The sequence below is a fragment of the Piliocolobus tephrosceles genome, chromosome 2 (genome assembly GCF_002776525.5).
Source record: "Piliocolobus tephrosceles isolate RC106 chromosome 2, ASM277652v3, whole genome shotgun sequence".
NCBI lineage: Eukaryota > Metazoa > Chordata > Mammalia > Primates > Cercopithecidae > Piliocolobus > Piliocolobus tephrosceles.
In genome coordinates this window covers 87,595,882-87,615,679 of record NC_045435.1, presented here as the reverse complement: position 1 = coordinate 87,615,679, position 19,798 = coordinate 87,595,882, and the positions used below count along the sequence as shown (strand labels likewise).

Sequence of the window (19,798 nt, the reverse complement as noted above, 5' to 3'; positions counted from 1 at the left end):
CTGCTCGCAAAGTCCTGACCTCAGGTGATCCGCCTGCCTCGGCCTCCCAAAGTGCTGGGATTACAAGGCATGAGCCACTGTGTCCAGCCTTATTTGTTATTTTTTAATTTTTTTGGAGACAGAGTTTTGCTGGCATCCAGGCTGGAATGTGTTGGTGCAGTCAACTCACTGCTGCCTCAGATTTCAGGCCTCAAGCAGTCTTCCCACCTCCGCCTCCTTAGTAGCTAGGACTACAGGCAGGAGCCACTATGCCTGGTGCAATTCTATATAACCTTAGATCATTCCAGTGAGTTGCTACCTGGTTTAAGCTAGACGTCCTAAGTTCCTCTTTAATATCTGGCTTATGTTTGGTTTTCACAACATCCTTTCTGAATTTATATAACCCCATGGTATAAGTCATCAGCTGGGAGAACAGAAAGTGTTTTGAATATTCAGGGGGTTCTGATTTTTACACAGCAACTAAGAGATGTCCTCATTGTTTCCTCTTGGTGTGTTCACAGAGTCATTACCAGCTCCAGCTGTGCCCTGGTGCAGACTGCCCCATGGTTATTCGGGTACAAGAGCCTAGAGCTCGCCGAGTACAGTGCAATCGGTGCAACGAGGTCTTCTGGTAAGAGTGAGTGTGAGTGCTGAACAGCCCTAGGCTCATGCCCCATCCTCCAAAGCACCACTGCTGTTGCTCCATGTGAGGGCGGCACTGGAAGAGGCAGGGTCTCTGATCCAACAGAGCAACTGTGCTCCAAGTGGGTAGGTTTATGCCCAGCATCTCATATTCCACTAAGTCTTCAGTACATGCTCAGTCTGGAGGCAAGAAAGTGACACAGGTTCTTGGAGAATGTGTTGTGGCTTCTGCTACTAAGTCTCATGGCCCAGAGATTGTGTGGGATGTATCTGTCTGCATAGCTAATCACATATTACTGTGTTTGAAAGGTATAATCTTCAGCATTTTAATCTTTCTCTGTCTTGGCCTTTCTTGGCTAATTTTTGTAAAACTAAGTCATAAATATGTTCTACATCTACTCAAGGTTCACTTCATTCAGTAGATACCATGGGAATAACTAAAGTTTACTGAAGGTTTACCAGATGACAGACACTATCCTGATCACTTACCTTGCATTATCACAACTGTAATGACCCTTATATTCTCTCGTTTTTTGTTGTTTTCTTGAGATGGAGTCTTGCTTTGTAGCCCAGGGTGGAGTGCAGTGGTGCATACTTTGCTTACCATAACCTCCACCTCCCAGGGTCAAGCAATTCTCTTACCTCAGCCTCCTGAGTAGCTGGGATTACAGGCACATGCCACCATGCCCGGCTGATTTTTGTATTTTTAGTAGAGACGGGGTTTTGCCATGTTGGCAAGGCTGGTCTCAAACTCCTGACCTCATGATCTGCCCACCTTGTCCTCCCAAAGTACAGGGATTACAGGATTGAGGCACCGCGCCTGGCTATGACCCTTATATTCTATGAAGATATCAAGGTACAAGGTAAACCTAGTAAATGGTAGAACCATAATTTAGGCCCAGATCTGTCCTAATCATACCTCCCTGGAATATTCATGGTGGGGCTTCAGAGAAACTGCTTGGAAAATGAGATGTGTGTCTGTGTGCACATGCCTGCATTTCAAAACATTATTGACACCAAAGGTTAAGAATCACTAATGTAGTGGTTCTTTCATTTTAAATCAGGCAGCCACCAGGATCACAGCAGATTCAGAGAGACTCCTTGTAATTGTTCTTTATTCTTGTGTCCCACTTTATGAAGTTACCTCCCTGGGTATTTGCCTCAGGGCCTTTTCTAGCCACAAAGTACTGTTGGCCTCCACGAAAGAAAATTTGAAAATATGGAAGCCTAGCCCAACGAATATTGGAGTCTTTTTTTTTTTTTTTCTGCTTTAAGTTTCAGTGTCATCAGATATATCATGACCCTACGGATTTTGCAAGTTCTGGCATTTGTGCATCCTTGTGTGCATGTCTGACTGGGAAATCAGATGAGACTCCCAGAAGTGGATCTCAATCCTGCCTTAGGTCTGAGCTAATGAGTCCTTCTCAGAGCACCTCACCATGCCCTATGAGAGTCATAGCTCTGCGTTTGACATCTTGGGGGTTGGTAAACAAGATGTTTAAACAAGATACTTAACATACATAGCATAGCTCACTGCAGCCTCAAACTCCTGGTATGAAGTGATCCTTCTGCCTTAGCCTTCCAAGTAGCTGAAACTACAGATGCCTGGTTAATTTTTAAAAATTTGTTGTAGAGGCCAGGTGCAGTGGCTCACACCTGTGACCCCAGTGCTTTAGGAGGCCGAGGCGGGTGGATCACCTAAGGTCAGGAATTCAAGACTAGCCTGGCCAACATGGTGAAATCCCGTCTCTACTAAAAATACAAAAATTAGCCAGGTGTAGTGGCAGGAGCCTGTAATCTCAGCTACCCAGGAGGCTGAGGCAGGAAAATCACTTGAACCAGGGAGGCAGAGGTTGCAGTGAGCCGAGATCATGCCATTGCACTCCAGCCTGGGTGACAAAAGCGAAACTCCGTCTCAAAAAAAAAAAGATTGTAGAGGCAGGGTCTTCCTATGTTGCCTACGTTGGTCTCAAACTCCTGGTCTAAAGCGATCCTTTACTTTCTTTTTTTTTTTTGAGACGGAGTCTCGCTCTGTCGCCCAGGCTGGAGTGCAGTGGCCTGATCTCAGCTCACTGCAAGCTCTGCCTCCCGGGTTCACGCCATTCTCCTGCCTCAGCCTCCCGAGTAGCTGGGACTACAGGCGCCCGCCAACACGCCCGGCTAATTTTTTGTATTTTAGTAGAGACAGGGTTTCACCGTGTTAGCCAGGATGGTCTCGATCTCCTGACCTCGTGATCCGCCCGTCTCGGCCTCCCAAAGTGCTGGGATTACAGGCTTGAGCCACCGCGCCCGGCCCGCGATCCTTTTTTTAAACAGGGTCTCTCAGTTGCCCATGTTGCAGTACAGTGATGCGAATATAGCTCACTGTAGCCTTGACCTCCAGAGCTCAGGCAATCCTCCTACTTTAGACTGTCTAGTAGCTGGGACTACAGACACATACCACCACACCTGGCTAATTTTTTCATTTTTTGTAGAGATGAGGTCTCACCATGTTGTCCAGGCTGGCTTCAAACTCCTGGGCTCAAGCAGTCCTCCCATCTTGACCTTCCATAGTACTAGGATTATAAGCGTGAACCACTGCACTCGGCCTACAGAAACATTTTATTTGTGCATGTTAGAGCATGTCTTACAAAGGCTTAAGTTGAAGAGACACTCTTGCAGTATTTCAGTATAACTCATGAGTAAGTAAAGGTTCCATGGGCCTTGAGAAAGAACTTTACCTATTTGAAAAGCTCTAGACTGGGCAGGGTGGCCCACACCTGTAATCCCAGCACTTTGGGAGACCGAGGCGAGCAGATCATAAGGTCAAGAGATGAAGACCATCCTGGCCAACATGGTGAAACCCCATCTCTACTAAAAATACAAAAATGAGACTGGGCGCAGTGGCTCATGCCTGTAATCCCAGCACTTTGGGAGGCCGAGGTGGGCGGATCACGAGGTCAGGAGATCGAGACCATCCTGGCTAACACGGTGAAACCCATCTCTACTAAAAATACACAAAATTATCCGGGTGTTGTGGCGGGCGCCTATAGTCCCAGCTACTCGGGAAGCTGAGGCAGGAGAATGATGTGAAGCCGGGGAGGTGGAGCTTGCAGTGAGGCGAGATCGTGCCACTGCACTCCAGCCTGGCGACAAAGCAAGACTCCGTCTCAAAAAAAAAGAAAAGCTCTAATTCATGATTTGTTGACTTGGATAAAAGGAAAATTTTAAACATGGGACCCTGACTTAATGAATATTTGAATGTTTTTCTTTTCCAATTTTAAGTTTCAAGTGTCGTCAGATGTATCATGCACCCACAGACTGCGCCACGATCCGGAAATGGCTCACGAAGTGTGCAGACGACTCTGAAACAGCCAACTACATTAGTGCTCACACTAAAGACGTAAGGATTGTATTTTACCTCTCATGGATCTGCCCTCTTATTGCTGCCCAGGGCCTAGCCTTGGAAATTTGCCATCTGAGAGCAGAATACCCAGAGCCCCAGGGCCCTTCCTGAGGACTGGGGGTTGGGGACCCTCATGCAGAGTTGGCAGCTTGTAGCAATTTATCACAGGATGCATTGGGTGCATTTTTTCTTTATTATTATGAAATGCCAAAATGCCAGAAAAGGGGGAACTAAGTAGAAGAGAACTACCAGCCTTTAACAGCTCTGAAAAGGAGGTGGTTAATAGCCACACTTGATACATAGTAAGGCTGTAATGCAAGCTCAGACCAGCACGATACTCATTTTGAAGTTTCCCGTGGGAAAGTATGGCCCGTGGGTTCTGGGGGTCACTGTACCCTTTGTCACTCGCAGAGTATGCACTCACAAGCACAGTTTTAATAACGACATTATTAAACATGGTTGACTTCACAGCAGTGGGAGATCACAGCATCAGACTGGTCTCTGCATTGCTGCCTCAGGTTGCTGGCATCTCTCAAATGGTAGAGAGGAGCTTTAGATGTGGTTTCCTTACCCTCTTCTCGAAGCAGAAGTTAGGCAAGCTGACCACGACTGAATCCATTGTGGCAGCTCCTGTGCTTCTTTGCCAGTCCTCTCAAGAAGGCAGGTTTTCTGCTGATTCAACCTGTGCTTAATCTGAGCAGCTTCGTGGCGGGGCAGATGGTGGAAGACTTAGTGGGGTTCAGCTGGTGCTTGAAGCATTTCAAAGCCAAATATGCTGACCTCATTTCCTTGAATTGCTGTTCCAGCCTCAGTGACCTGCCACATTTAAGTGAGATGCTCCTCCCCAGAAGTGCTCGCACGATGAGCAACTGGGCACAGGTGCCAGGAGCTTTGTGTAATTTGTCTTAAAACCAGCCTGGTGGTATGTGAGCCTAATGGCACCCTTCTGTCTCCTCAGTGTCCCAAGTGCAACATCTGCATTGAGAAGAATGGAGGCTGCAATCACATGGTGAGCAGAAGCCTCAGCACTTTGTATGTGTGACATGGAACCTTTGGTCAATGTGCCCTTAACGTGTTCTCTTCTGTTTCCCTCTGACAGCAATGCTCCAAATGTAAACACGGTGAGTTCTAAGCTTGGTATGTAAGGCCCAGTGGCACTTTCTTGTGGTTGGGTCTCCGTTACTATTTAAGTGAGTACTTCTGCCATGAAGTGACAGAACATAGAAGAGCCTCAGTCACTTAACAGTCACAGTAACTGGCATAAAGTAGCTTTTTTTTTTTTTTTTTTTTCTATTTTTTGGTCCCTCTTACAATCCCCCTGCTATCTTGCTAACACATATAGTCAGACGTCAAGTTTGGGATAATCCTCATGATCCTCAGTTATCCAAGAAGATGATTTCAGGGTGTTGCTTTCACTTTTTTGCCAAGGCGGGTAAGTCGCTTGGGGCTTATCTGTGCTACCTTGTAGATACCTTTACCAGAAGTAGTAAAATAATGGTTTTCCCTTGCTGTTTTACAAAGTTTCTAGTGGGGGTTTTGATTTAACCTTTCAGACCTCTTTCATCGATCAGGAATAATTTACATAGCTAGAACCCATTGGTTTTGTATGCCACCCGGCCAGGTCAGCTGAAGAAACAGAATCCCTTCAAGTAGAAAATATGTCCACGTGGGTCTCCTACACAGCTGCTTTGATGCTTATCAGGAGCCCCTGAGAGTCTGTGAGAGTTTCTTTTTTTGTTTGTTTTTTGTGAAAGAATCTCACTCTGTCACCCAGGCTGGAGTTCAGTGATGCAATCTCAGCTCATTGTAACCTCCATCTCCTGTTTTCAAGCAGTTCTCCTGCCTCAGCCTTCCGAGTAGCTGGGATTACAGGCATCTACCACTGCGCCTGGCTAATTTCTGTATTTGTAGTAGAGACGAGGTTTTGCCGTGTTGGCCAGGCTGGTCTCAAACTCCTGACCTCAGATGATCTGCCTACCTTGGCCTCCCAAAGTGCTGGGACTACAGGAATGAGCCACTGCACCTGACCGAGAGTTTTGCTTTGTAAGGGCCTGTACAAATGCTATTTCCAGGAACCCTCTTTTCTTTATTTTTTGAGACAGAGTCTCACTCTGTCGCCCAGGCTGGAGTGCAGTGGCGTGATCGTGGCTCACTGCAACCCCCACCTCCTGGGTTTAAGCAATTCTGCCACCACAGCCTCCTGAGTAGCTGGGATTACAGGGACTTACCACCACACCTGGCTACTTTTTTGTATTTTTATTAGAGACGGGGTTTATACCATGTTAGCCAGGCTGGTGTCAAACTCTTGACCTCGGCCGGGCGCGGTGGCTCATGCCTGTAATCCCAGCACTTTGGGAGGCCGAGGTGGGCGGATCATGAGGTGAGGAGATCGAGACCATCCTGGCTAACACAGTGAAACCCTGTCTCTACTAAAAATACAAAAAATTAGCCGAGCGTGGTGGCAGGCGCTTATATGTAGTCCCAGCTACTCGGGAGGCTGAGGGAGGAGAATGGTGTGAACCCGGGAGGCGGAGCTTGCAGTGAGCCGAGACAGAGCCATTGCACTCCAGCCTGGGCGACAGAGGGAGACTCCATCTCAAAAACAAACAAACAAACAAAACTCTTGACCTCAGGATCCGCCAGCCTCTCAATGTGCTGGGATTATAGGCGTGAACCACCGTGCCTGGCCTTTTTTTTTTTTTTTTTTTTTCCAAAGATGGAGTTTTGCTCGTCACTCAGGCTGGAATGCAATGGCCCAATCTTGGCTCACTGCAACATCTGCCTCCTGGGTTCGAGCAATTCTACCTCAGCCTCCCCAGTAGCTGCAATTACAGGTGCCCACCACCACACCTGGATAATTTTTGTGTTCTTAGTATAAATGGGGTTTCACCATGTTGTCCAGGCTGGTCTCGAACTTCTGACCTCAGGCAATCTGCCTGCCTTGACCTCCCAAAGTGCTGGGATTACAGGTGTGAGCCACCGTGCCCGGCCCCAGGAGCCCTCTTAATCAGAGTGGTCATGGCAGGGACTTAGACAGTAAAATTGACTCTGCAGTGCCGAATGAAGATAGGCCATGGCTAGTGGCATATTTCTGTGGGGCCACGCTCTTTTTTTTTTGGAGACAGAGAAGCTCTGTCGCCCAGGCTGGAGTGCAGTGGCGCGATCTCAGCTCACTGCAAGCTCCGCCTCCCGGGTTCACGCCATTCTCCCGCCTCAGCCTCTGGGGTAGTTGGGACTACAGGCGCCCGCCACCACGCCCGGCTAATTTCTTTTCGTATTTTTAGTAGAGACGGGGTTTCACCATGTTAGCCAGGATGGTCTCGATCTCCTGACCTCATGATCCACCCGCCTCGGCCTCTCAAAGTGCTGGGATTACAGGCTTGAGCCAGTGTGCCCAGCGGGGCCACACACTTTCCCCCTCTTTTTTTTTGTATATATCGGAGAGAGAAGTATATCATACACTTAGAACAATGCAAAAGGCACACAGAGTTTAAAGAATAATGACAAACACCCCAGCACCCACCACATTTCTAGTGCCTAAGAAGCCCCATGGGTGTCCATATCGCTTGACACCCGGAGTTAACTGCCATCTCACAAGAATCGCTTGAACCCAGGAGGTAGAGGTCATAGTGAACCGAGATTGTGCCACTGAACTCCAGCCTGGGCGATAGAGTGAGACTCTATCTCAAAAAAAACTGCCATCTCTTTCTTTACTGTATATTTATATCACCTATATGGGCAACCCTAAGGAATGTGGTGGTTTTTTTGTTTGTTTTTTGTTTTTTTTGAGATGGAGTCTCGCTCTGTCACCCAGGCTGAGTGCAGTGGCGCGATCTCGGCTCACTGCAACCTCCACCTCTGAGATTCAAGCAATTATCCTTGCTGGGCCTCTGGAGTAGCTGGAATTGCAGTCACATGCCTCCGCACCCAGCTAATTTTTGATGGAGTCTCACTCTGTCGCCGGGGGTGGTGCAATCTCGGCTCACTGCAACCTCCGCCTCCTGGGTTCAAGCAATTCTTCTGCCTCAGCCTCCCAAGTAGCTGAGATTATAGGCGCCCGCCACTATACCCAGCTAATTTTTTGTGTTTTTGTTAGAGACATGGTTTCACCATGTTGGCCAGGCTGGTCTTGAACTCTGACCTCGTGATAAGCCTGCCTTGGCCTCCCAAAGTGCTTGGATTACAGGTGTGAGCCACCACACCCGGCCTGTATTGTTTAAAATGGTAGCAAGCACACCTAGCTAATTAAGGAGAGGGCAGTGTTGCCACTATTAGGTGAAGGCTCCCATGAGAGAAATGGAACAACCTCTGGGTCTCCGGGTTTTGCTTTGGCTTCCCTAAAATGATTCAGCCTCATTTTTTGGTAAGTCAGTAAGCCAAGTTATCCCAGGAGATTGAATCCTGAGAAACAGGAGTTACCCTGTCAGGGTCTCTGGAAGAGGCAGAATAGGCCAGATATAAAATCGCATAAGGTATTATTAGAACACACAATGTGTGTTCTAGACAACCAGGAGGACCTCACTTAGACAAGTTTTGCTTCTCGTAGCAGCCTTGACACAGATATAACAAGGCACATAGCCCATGTGTTCATGGAATGCAGAATATCAACAGGCCATTGTTCATCCAACAAAACTGTGGTTGGCTTCTTTCCATTAGACTGCAATAATTCTTTGAGCATCTAACAATGAATCTTTGAACATATAGGGGATTTTTTTTTTTTTTTTTGAGACAAGGTCTCGCTCTGTCACCCAGGCTGGAGTGCAGTGGTGCAATCTCGGCTCAGTCTCCGCCCTGAAGGTTCAACCAGTTCTCGTGCTTCAGCCTCCCAAGTAGCTACTGGCACGTGCCACCACACCTGGCTAATTTTTTTGTGTGTGTGTATATATATACACACACATATATACATATATATATATATATGTATGTATTTTTTTTTAAATAGAGATGGGGGTTTCACCATGTTGGCCAGGCTGGTCTCAAATTCCTGACCTCAGGTGTTCCACCCGCCTTGGCCTCCCAGAGTACTGGGATTACAGGTGTGAGCTACCACGAAAGCAGAATCATAGTTCTGATTATGAACCATTGGATAGCTCTAGGTTTTATGGAAATGTATTATTTGTCAGGCGCAGTGGCTCATGCCTGTAATCCCAGCACTTTGAGAGGCAGAGATGGGCAGATCACTGAACACTGGGGGTTCGAGACTAGCCTAGCCAACATGGTGAAACCCCATCTCTACTAAAAATACAAAAATTAGCCAGCATGTTGGCGGGCATCTGTCATCCCAGCTACTCGGGAGGCTGAGGCAAGTGAATCGCTTGAACCTGGAATGCAGAGGTTGCAGTAAGCTGAGATCGTGCCACTGCACTCCAGCCTGGTGACAGAATGAGAATTCATCTCAAAAAAAAAAAAAGAAATGTGTTCTTTAAAATAGAAGAAAAAGGGGAAAAGCCTTTATTCTTAGCTTCATATACAAAAATCTTTCTAGGACAAGTGTGAGGGTAGGAAGCAGTAGGGAGGTCAGTTTGTACTGATGATGTGCATTTAGACAGTCAGGTGGGCCTCAGTTGGACAAGTTCCTGCTTCTCATACTGGCATTGACATAGCAGACCAGTAGTCTGTACGGTCAGCATCTGCCTGTGTTCATGGAATAGAAATTATCCATAGGCTTTTGTTCCTATCAGCAAGTACAGACTACAAGGACAGTAGGATGTGACAGGGATGAGAGGTGCGCATTCCTTCAGGAAAGAGGTCCCCTTGGGAAGTTCTGTTCCAGTGACCCCTTTGGGAGCAGGGTCTGACTGTCTCCTCTGCCTATAGAGGAAAGTGGAGTTGTCTTGTAGATGTAAATGACTCTTCCTCTGTTCTGCACAGACTTCTGCTGGATGTGTCTAGGAGATTGGAAGACTCATGGCAGTGAATACTATGAGTGTAGTCGTTACAAGGAGAATCCTGACATTGTGAACCAGAGTCAACAAGCCCAGGCAAGGGAAGCCCTCAAGAAGTACTTATTCTACTTCGAGAGGGTAGGTGTCCTCTCCTGTACCTTCCCCTACAGGGTAGGCTTCTTCCACTTGGCCTGCTGGTGGGATTCCCAGGGGACTGGTAGACAGAGCCAGCCTGTGCACATAGAAGTCAGTGAATGGAGCTCCTGCGGTATCCCTGGGTATCCCTCTATAGATGTGCCTTTCAAGCTCTACAGGGTATATCTCCAGCCAACTGGGAAGGACCTGGTACTGACTTTGGTTGAATGATGGATTGAAGGACAATGAGGGGCCATCAGACAGTCTTTTCCATCTAGTGCCATCTTTTTTTTTTTCTTTTTTTCAACATTTTTAATTTTTATTTATTTTTTTCTTTCTGTCCTCACAATCTGTTCCCATAGTATCATCTTAGTAGTCAGATTTGGAAAGCAGTTTTTCCCAGGGAACCCTTCAGAAGCCCAAAGAGCACCATGCATAATGGTCTCTAATCACAGTAGACCATCAGGGGCCTAGCTTTGCATAGTCGTCAGGGCTGGAGTCCCATTGCCCCAGAAGGGTAGAGTGATCTGGCAGGCATACAGCTGTTCTGGACAGGTTAGAAGGATGGACTGAAGAAGACCTGCTCTTGCACTTTGGGGAATAAGTTAGAGGAGTCTATGGCCATGTCCTGCCAGCAAGGTGTCTATCCTGAACTCCTGTGTAGACCTCTGCACCTTCGTGGGACTCGTGTGGTTTTCCCCTTCTGTGCCCTGTAGTGGGAAAACCACAACAAAAGCTTGCAGCTTGAGGCACAGACATACCAGCGGATTCACGAGAAGATTCAGGAGAGGGTCATGAACAATCTGGGGACATGGATCGACTGGCAGTACCTACAGAATGCTGCCAAGCTCTTGGCCAAGGTATCTACCACTTCACTCATCCTATCCCTGGTCCAGTGCCTGGCTCTGTCACAACCTCTGAAGGTGGGAAGCCCTGTTGAAAGAGGGTATTTTAGCACCCTGTGCAGCCTTTCATGCTTCTGCTTGTGGATCCACATCTTCATGTGCTGTGCCCATCAAGGACCCAGTCCTCTGCTGGATGTCCAGGGGATTTATAAGAGTGTTGCACTGCCTCTGCCTGCAGGGAAAACTAGAGCACTTTTCTTCTCCTTTTGTCCTGTGTATGCATCACTCAAAGGAAAATAAAAGATTGAAGGGCCGGGCGTGGTGGCTCACCCCTGTAATCCTAGCACTTTGGGAAGCCGAGGTGGGCGGATCACTTGAGGTCAGGAGTTTGAGACCAGCCTGGCCAACATGGTGAAACCCTGTCTCTACTAAAACTACTAAAGTTAGCTAGGCATGGGGGCGCATGCCTGTAGTTCCAGCTACTTGGGAGGCTGAGGCACGAGAATCGCTTGAACCTAGGAGTTGGAGGCTGCAGTGAGCTGAGATCGTTGCACTCCAGTCTGGGTGACAAAGCAAGACTCTGTCTCAAGGGAAAAAAAAAAAAAAAAGGTTGGGCAGGGTGCAGTGTCTCACGCCTATGATCCCAGCACTTTGGAAGGGCAAAGCAGGTGGATTGCTTGAGCCCAGGAGTTTGAGACCAGCCTGGGCAACATGAGAAAACCCCGTCTCTACAAAAAAATACAAAAATTCGCCTGGTGTGGTGATGCACACCTGTAGTCCTGGCACTTGGAAGGCTGAGGTGGGAGGATCGCTTGAGTCTGGGAGGCAGAGTTTGCAGTGAGTGGGGATCGCACCACTGCACACCAGCCTGGGCGTCAGAATGAAACCTTGTTTCAAAAAAAAAAAAAAAGGTTGTCTTTGGCTAAGCATTGAGATAGATGTGTTGACTCTGATGTCCTACTCAAGAGGGAAAAGCTATTGAGGCAGCTGCTGGTAATCACTTTGTAAAAGAAACTGGGTGTTCTGTGACCATTGTTGTTTGTTTTTTCCCCATATCTTTTCACAGTTCATCTCTATTTGGCTTAGTATCATTTCTTTCAGGCCCATACCTATAGAGCTAAGCTCATTTGCATGTGAAGAGTAGGAATTGTAAGAGCCACCTGAGATGCAGGTAGCTTAGAATCACAGACACAGGTCCCTTCTCTCCTGTTGCAGTGTCGATACACCCTGCAGTACACCTACCCATATGCATATTACATGGAGTCTGGACCCAGAAAGAAGCTGGTAAGGCAAAGCAATTTTTCTACTCTGTCCTGTTAGCCTCAAAGGTGCCCTTCTCTACCAGCACTTTGCAGGAGAGTGAGGACCAGACCCTGGTCATTGGGAGGGCAAAGTTAAAACAAAACTCTAATTGCAAAATTCCACTTCTACTCTGGGCACCTCCAAAATACATCTCAGGTGCTGTTATTTTGTGTAATGTAAGACACATGCACCTAATCCTCTGAACAACTATATTTAAAGGGCGATTGGCTAAAAAGGTCTGTGGCCAGTGGGAGGCCACTAGTGCCCATGCTTGGGAGGGATATTGAGCATGCATGTCCTTAAGATATATTTGACTGTTTTATACCTTAATTCTTCATCTTAGAGTTGAATTTGAATATGAATTTATTGTTACTACCAGTAACAATAAATGTTAATAAACTAGTAATTCACATTTTTGTTTAAATGCTGGAAAACAGAAAAGCATTTACATTGTCCAGAAAGAAATTACCACTGTCAGCATTTTCCAGCCTTTTAAAATTAATATTGTGTATATATAACAACATTTTATTGTTATAAAGTTTATTGTTATAACTGTTATGATTTACCTGCCTGGTAAATACCATTTTGTTAATGGTTGCATAAATGTGTCATTACATGATTGTACCATCACTTGGGACATTTATTCTTTGTTTCGCTACTATAAGTAGTACATTGAGGAACATTTTTGTGCGTAAAGCTGTATCTTCTTAGATGTATAATTACTAAGTTTGAGTATTTTTAAGGCTCTTGATTTGCAGAAGGACTGATAAAAATGAAGTGATAGTGTCTGAGTATATTCGTTTGACTTATTTTTTACAGCATCCATTCCCTTTCATGTTGGGAGTGTTCTCTTTAGTGACTTAAATTCTTCCCCTTCCTTTGGGAGTGTGGAGGGTGGAGTGGACCTTTTAGGGGTGGAGGGTGAGTGTGGCCTTGCTGTTTGGATAGCCTTTTGTTTGGATTCTGGCTCTGGGCACAGAGAATAACACTACTTTCTGAGGACAGTATCAGGATTGTCTGTAGTTCTTGAGCCTGAGGTGCTGCGTGTGCCCACCCCGTGTACAGGCCCTGCCCCAGCCACAGCCCACTCACCTTTTGACCCTCCTGCTCTGCCTATGCAGTTTGAATACCAGCAGGCTCAGCTGGAGGCTGAGATCGAAAACCTCTCATGGAAAGTGGAGCGTGCAGACAGCTATGACAGAGGGGTAAGTGCCTACTGTCCTCTTGGATTCTATATTGCAGGTAAAGGAGGACTGACCTGGTAATAGGTGACAGGGTTGTTGGCTTGTGCACTGGAAGCTGCTGCTAAGAATGGGAAGGGCAGTGTTTTTTACTCCTTAGAGGTCCTGGAGGGTGTTTGTGGCTTTGGCTACTCCTTGCTCCCAGGCCTGGGCCATGCAAGCATACACCTTGTTTCTCTGATGCAGGACTTGGAGAACCAGATGCATATAGCGGAGCAGCGGAGGAGAACCCTGCTGAAAGATTTCCATGACACCTAAGTTGGGATGTGGATGTGCCGGGGTGAGGAAGATGTGGCCGCAAGGTCTCCCGGCTGCCGTACTGCATGCTGCAGGCTCTGCCTTTCATGACCCCAGGCGACAGCCAGAGCCCCACTCCTGAGAGACACTGGCAACACTTCTTAGTTGATTTCTGTTTTCTTCTCTTTTCACTTTTTGTTTCTACCAGGGTAGAGGCCGTGTTGAACTGGCCTCTTTTCAGGACTTTTGTTTCCCCCTGGATGGTTGTTGGGAGGGAGGGAAAGTGTTTTCTGAATGGCTATTAATAGTATTAGATCATTACAACTTATGTAACTTTCAAAGATTGTACAATTATACCAAAAAAAAAAAAAAAAGGCAAACTATAGGATAACAGAGAGCCCTTTTTGAAAATAAATTGGCGTTGGAGTGTTTTACCCTCTAGCTGTTTTACTTAGAATGTAACATATGCTGCCTACCCACCTGAAAATGTCTGTACTGCAAGAGGGCCCTGGGCCTCTGCTTTCCAGATTCACATTTGTCTGGCCAGAGTTGGAGTCCCAAAGGAAGAGCATGGGTGGCAGATGGTAGGGAATTAAACTGGCCTGTGCAGTGGGCACAGAGCACAAGGAGTCACAGCATGCCTCCTGCCTAACCATGGCGGTACGGAGACAGTTCAGAACATGGTCTTCTTGCCACAGGGTGTTGTTGTCTCTGGTGGTGCTGCATGTCTGTGGCTCACCTTTGTTCTTGAAACTGAGGTTTACCTGGATCTGGCTACTGAGGCTAGAGCCCACAGAAGATGGGGGTGGGCCTGTGGCCCCTCAAACTAGGGGGTATAGGTTCATCACAGCATTTCCTTTTGTCTCCTAAAGATAGGGATCTACTTTTGAAGGGAATTGTTCCTCCCAAATAAATTTGCTTTACCTTGGTCCTTTCTTTTGTGCCAGTATTCAAGTGGTATAGCTCTGAGCAGGGTCACATTTGGCCAAACCTGACACTGTCTTGCTGCACTCTCCTTTGGCAAACATCAGGGTCAGAATTCAGGATAGCCTTCCCTAGGGCACTGGCCTTTCTGGCACGGGGACCACGTTTTCACAGGTTATTTTCATGTTACCTGGAGCGTGTCCAGAGGCTGCTCTGAGGCTGAGGTGTATTCCCCCTTGCCTGGTTCCAGCTGTCAGAGGGATACCATCCTAGGGTCTGGGAGTCCAAGGCCATGGGACTCCTTGGTTTGTGGTCCCAGATCCTGTACTAAGAAGGGTCTGGCCAGAGGAACAGACCAGTTTTCGCACAGTGAAGTGCAAGGGAACAAGTGGTTTGCCTGGTGTCCTACCTGTCCTGAACCTGGTCCTGTGGGCCACTGAAAAGTTAGATCTGTGATCTCTGGGGTTTTTATGGCTTTGTTCAGTGCTTCCACTCTAGGGCAGGCAGAGCAGTCTATACTCTCCCACGCCTGCTTGACCTCCAGGGAGAGCTGATACAGAGATCTGTGAATATTATGATAGAAATTATTTGGTATTCATACATTTCACCTGCAAGTCAGCAGTTTCCCAGGTACCATGTAAGCTATAAAACAGTCATTCTTAAAGACACAGGATAGCTGTGACTCATGGAATCATGAGGTCCATGGCTGGTTGCAGGTTCCCTTTCTCCTTCCCCAGGTTTTGTCTCTTCCTGTGTTGTCCCCAGCAAGGGAGAGACTGTGGGGTGGATTGGGAGAACAAATTAGGAGTATAGCGGATGAACCCAGAATGGAACAGTGGGGGCGCTAACTGAACGAGGAGAGTACCTGCTGCAGGACCTGGAGGTCAGGTGTGAATGCTGTATTGGCACAAGGAATAAATACCCTGGCCTCTGGAGCCTTTATCTCTCCATCAAGTCCTTCCTGTGATACTGCCATGGCACAGGATCTGAGTTGCAGCTCTGCACCTTAAATCACACCCTAGGCATTGTCTGGGCTGCAGGGCTGCCACATTCTGCACTTGTGTCCAGCTGTGGCCCTGGATGCTGGGGCTGCAGGGTTTTCTGTGCTCATACTGTAGCCTGTAGCTCTTGGCCTGTGTAGAGTCCCCTCCTGTGCCCCCAGTGGCTGTTGTTTGTCAACATTATCAGGAAGATGGGAAAGGTCAGGCAGAATTTTTCTGCCCTACAAAGGGTAGAAGAGAAAGGACACAGTATTTTCATGAAATTACCATATCTCTTTGTTTTTCTTCAAAGAAAAAGTTAATTGAGGCAATGTCATCTGCTCAAAGTTGAGTGGTTTATTCACAATAAACTGTAAGTTTCTGATTATAAAAATGTGTCCATAGTGTTTCTTCATGGGGTCTAGGTAGTCTTCTGAGCCCACAGGGGTCTGGCCAGTGAACACCAGAGGAGTGCCTTCCTATCAGTCAGCCCCTTCTTCCAGAGGGCTGGGGAGGCCCCAGTGACCAAACTCAGCTCTGTTTTCCCTTTCTGGCTGTTGGGGGAGAGGGCACCTGTAAGTGATCCCTGTGGGAATGAAGTAGAAAATCCTGGCAGTTTTCAGCTCTCCTCTCCTTCCCTGGGTACAGGCTGAATCATTCCCCATCAAAACACAGATCCCAGGGTTGTGGTAGGGTACTGAAATAAATGTCCCAACCACCCCGCCCCCCCACCCCCATTCTGAGACCTCTGGACTCCTCCAAAGTAGACATGGGAATGTAGGGCTGTGGAGTATGGCAGGGCGAACTCTAGCTTCACGGGAGCCCTAAGGGTTGTGAAGAGACAACTTGGGGCAGAAACAAGTGTAGAGTCTAATCTCAAGGGTGAAGGACAGGAAATGGGGTTTGGATTGATTAAGGGGTCCACATTTGTGGTGTCAGAAGTGGCAATAGTGTCAGTGGTTAAGTAGCTCAGGGGTAGAGTGGAAGCTCCATAGCTGTGGGCAACAAACGCAGGGCACCTGTGACTAGAACAGACCTCATACATTGCCAGTCTGAACTCCGCAGCTCTTCCTGTGGACCTCAGGTGTGCCAAGCCCTACACTTGGCACCTGGGCATACAGTGGTATGCAAGTGATTCATGTGTTCTACCTTCCAGGAGCTTCCAGTCCATGGGGGACACAGAAGGAATTGATGACTAGTGAATGTTTTTTGTTTTGAGACAGTCTCGCTCTATCGCCCAGACTATAGTATAGTGGCATGATCTCTGCTCACTGCAGCCTCCACTCCTGGGCTCAAACATCATTCTGCTTCAGCCTCCCGAGTAGCTGGGACTAGTGTGTGCCACCTTGCTCCCCTCATTTTTATATTTTTTTGTAGAGACAGGGTTTTGCCATGTTGCCCAGACTGGTCTCAAACTCCTGAGTTCAAGCTGTCTTCCTGCCTTGGCCTCCCAAAGTGCTGGGATTACAGGCATGAGCCACTGTGCCCAGTCCACTAATGAATGTTTGTACTGGAGCAGCAAGGCCAGGAGCGAAGGACCACCCATGCTCAGGGCCACTCCTGCAGACCACTGGGGCCAGGGTACTATGGCCTTGGTACCATAGCCTTGGCAATCCTAAAAAGAGACAAGATAGCACCTTCTAGCGAAGTCAAGAGGAGGGATTTTCCATGTAGCCCACAGGGGTCCACACGATAAGCATCTGAGCATCTCCTGTATAATGGGCTCTGCTTGGGGCGGGATAGAAAGGGATAGAAGTGGGACCTCACAAGACAATCACATTAACATTAACTGAGAACATACCCATTTAGTCCTCACAGCAGCCGCTTGAGGTAGGTGCTGCCATCATCCACATTACACACCCACTTAAAATGAGAGCTAGGGGACTCGCATGGTGGCCCACACCTATAATTCCAGCACTTCAGGAGGCTGAGACTGGAGAACTGCTTGAGCCCCAGGAGTTCATGACCAGCCTGGACGACATAGGGAGACTTCGTCCTACAAAAATAAATAAAAATCAGCTGGGTGTGGTGCTGCACACCTGTAATCCCAGCTACTTGGGAAGCTGAGCTAGGAGGATTGCTTGGACCTCGGGGATAGGTGCAGCAGTAAGCCGTGATCACACCACTGCACTCCAGTCTGGGTGACAGAGCAAGACACTGTCTTAAAAACAATCCGGGCATGGTGGCCCACGTCTAATCCCAGCACTTTGGGAGGCCGAGGGGGGTGGATCACCTGTGGTCAGGAGTTTGAGACCAGCCTGACCAACATGGTGAAACCCTGTCTCTGCTAAAATAAACAAAAAATTAGCCAGACGTGGTGGTGGGTGCCTGTAATCTCAGCTACTCTGGAGGCTGAGGCAGGGGAATAGCTTGAACCCAGGAGGCAGAGGTTGCAGTGAGCTGAGATTGCACCACTGCACTCCAGCCTGGGCACAACAGAGTGAGACTCCATCTCAAAAAAAAAAAAAAGGCCGGGCGTGGTGGCTCACAAGTGTAATCCCAGCACTTTGGGAGACCGAGGCAGGCGGATCACAAGGTCAGGAGATCAAGACCATCCTGGCTAACACAGTGAAACCCCGTCTCTACTACAAAAAAAAAAAAAAAAAAATTAGCTGGGCGTAGTGGCAGGGGCCTGTAGTCCCAGCTACTCAGGAGGCTGAGGCAGAAGTGTGAAGCTGGGAGGCGGAGCTTGCAGTGAGCCGAGATTGGGCCACTGCACTCCAGCCTGGGCGACAGAGCGAGACTGTCTCAAAAAAAAAAGAAAAAGAAAAAAGAACACAGATAAATAGAAGGCCTGGATTTGGTAGTGTGTACTGCCATGGCATCAAAGGGCCAGGCTTTTTTAAAAGACAGAAATTCTGGTTTCTGATGTGGTTGTGAAATTCCCACAGCTGACAGCAGGTGGAGCAGCCCTGCAACCTGCTTGCTTTCTGTTTTCTGGCAATGAGCTATCAGTACCTTTGCTTAGTGATAGGCCTAACTCAGGTAATAGGTGTAAGAATGGAGTTCAGGAAAATAGGTTAAGCAAAGTACAGATTTTATGGTGATCAAATTCTAGTTTTTAAAAGGCTAGAGGGACCGGGTGTGGTGGCTCATGCCTGTAATCCAGCACTTTGGGAAGCCGAGGTGGGCGGATCACAAGGTCAGGAGTTTGAGACCAACCTGGCCAATATGGTAAAACCCCATCTCTACTAAAAATATAAAAATTAGCCGGGCGTGGTGGCACGCGCCTGTAATCCCAGCTACTTGGGAGGCTGAGGCAGGAGAATTGCTTGAACCTGGGAGGCACAGAGGTGGCAGTGAGCCAAGATCGAGCCACTGCACTCCTGCCTGGGCGACAGAACAAGACTCTGTCTCGGGGGGGAAAAAAAGGCTAGAGGGAAATAGTCTCAATTTCATTCCAAAAAAGGTATGAGAAAACCATGAGATCCTTGGTAAAATTGTGGTTCTGTTGGTTGGTATTTATTATATTTAAGAATTTAGGAGATTTGGGCTGGATGTGGTGGCTTACACCTGTAATCCCAGCACTTTGTGAGGCTGAGGTGGGTGGAACACCTGAGGTCATGAGTTTGAGACCAGCCTGGCCAACATGGTGAAACCCTGTCTCTACTAAAAATGCAAAAATTAGCTGGGCATTGTGGTGGGCACCTGTAGTCCCAGCTACTTGGGAGGCTGAGGCAGGAGAATTGCTTGAACCCGGGAGGCAGAGGTTGTAGTGAGCCAAGATTGTGCCACTGCACTCCAGCCTGGGCAACAGAGCAAGACTCCATCTCAAAAGAAAATAAGCCAGACGTTGTGGTGCAGCGCCTGTAATCCCAGCTACTTGGGAGGCTGAGGCAGGAGAATCGCTTGAACCAGGGAGGTGGAGGTTGCAATGAACTGAGATTGCGCCACTGCACTCCAGTCTGGGCAACAGACTGAGACTCTGTCTCAAAAAAAAAAAAAAAAAAAAAAAGAATTTAAGAGATTCATATGATTTTAGAAAATCTGACTTGTTTCTATTGTACTACTACTCAGAAATTGAGAGACTTTTGGCCTAACTAGGGTGGATTAATGATAAGCTGCAGGGAATTTGAACAGTCTTAAATTGGTAATAGAATTTTCATCTATTCGAATCAGAAACATTTCTTTAGCAGCAATTACATTTATTTTGGAATTCATTTTAGTGGGGAGGGGCAGGTCATCACTGCCTTGGCCTCTGCCTCTGCAGGAGTCCAGGCCTCCCTGGTTGCCTTCAGAGCTG

The 19,798-nt window shown here is 47.6% G+C and overlaps 1 protein-coding gene across 4 annotated transcripts in view; it reads left to right on the top strand.

Moving 5' to 3' along the window:
* ARIH2 (ariadne RBR E3 ubiquitin protein ligase 2) overlaps positions 1–15,949 on the top strand; it is a 64,383-nt gene extending 48,434 nt beyond the window's left edge. For all 4 annotated transcript variants that reach the window (XM_026447981.2, XM_026447982.2, XM_026447983.1 and 1 more), the window contains 9 exons: positions 501–610; positions 3,886–4,003; positions 4,965–5,015; positions 5,106–5,127; positions 9,878–10,029; positions 10,743–10,886; positions 12,087–12,155; positions 13,295–13,378; positions 13,601–15,949. In XM_026447981.2, coding sequence (XP_026303766.1) covers positions 501–610; positions 3,886–4,003; positions 4,965–5,015; positions 5,106–5,127; positions 9,878–10,029; positions 10,743–10,886; positions 12,087–12,155; positions 13,295–13,378; positions 13,601–13,672 — 822 coding nt within the window. In that variant the 3' untranslated portion in view covers positions 13,673–15,949. The remainder of the gene's footprint in view (positions 1–500; positions 611–3,885; positions 4,004–4,964; positions 5,016–5,105; positions 5,128–9,877; positions 10,030–10,742; positions 10,887–12,086; positions 12,156–13,294; positions 13,379–13,600) is intronic.
* Positions 15,950–19,798: the final 3,849 nt, after the last annotated feature.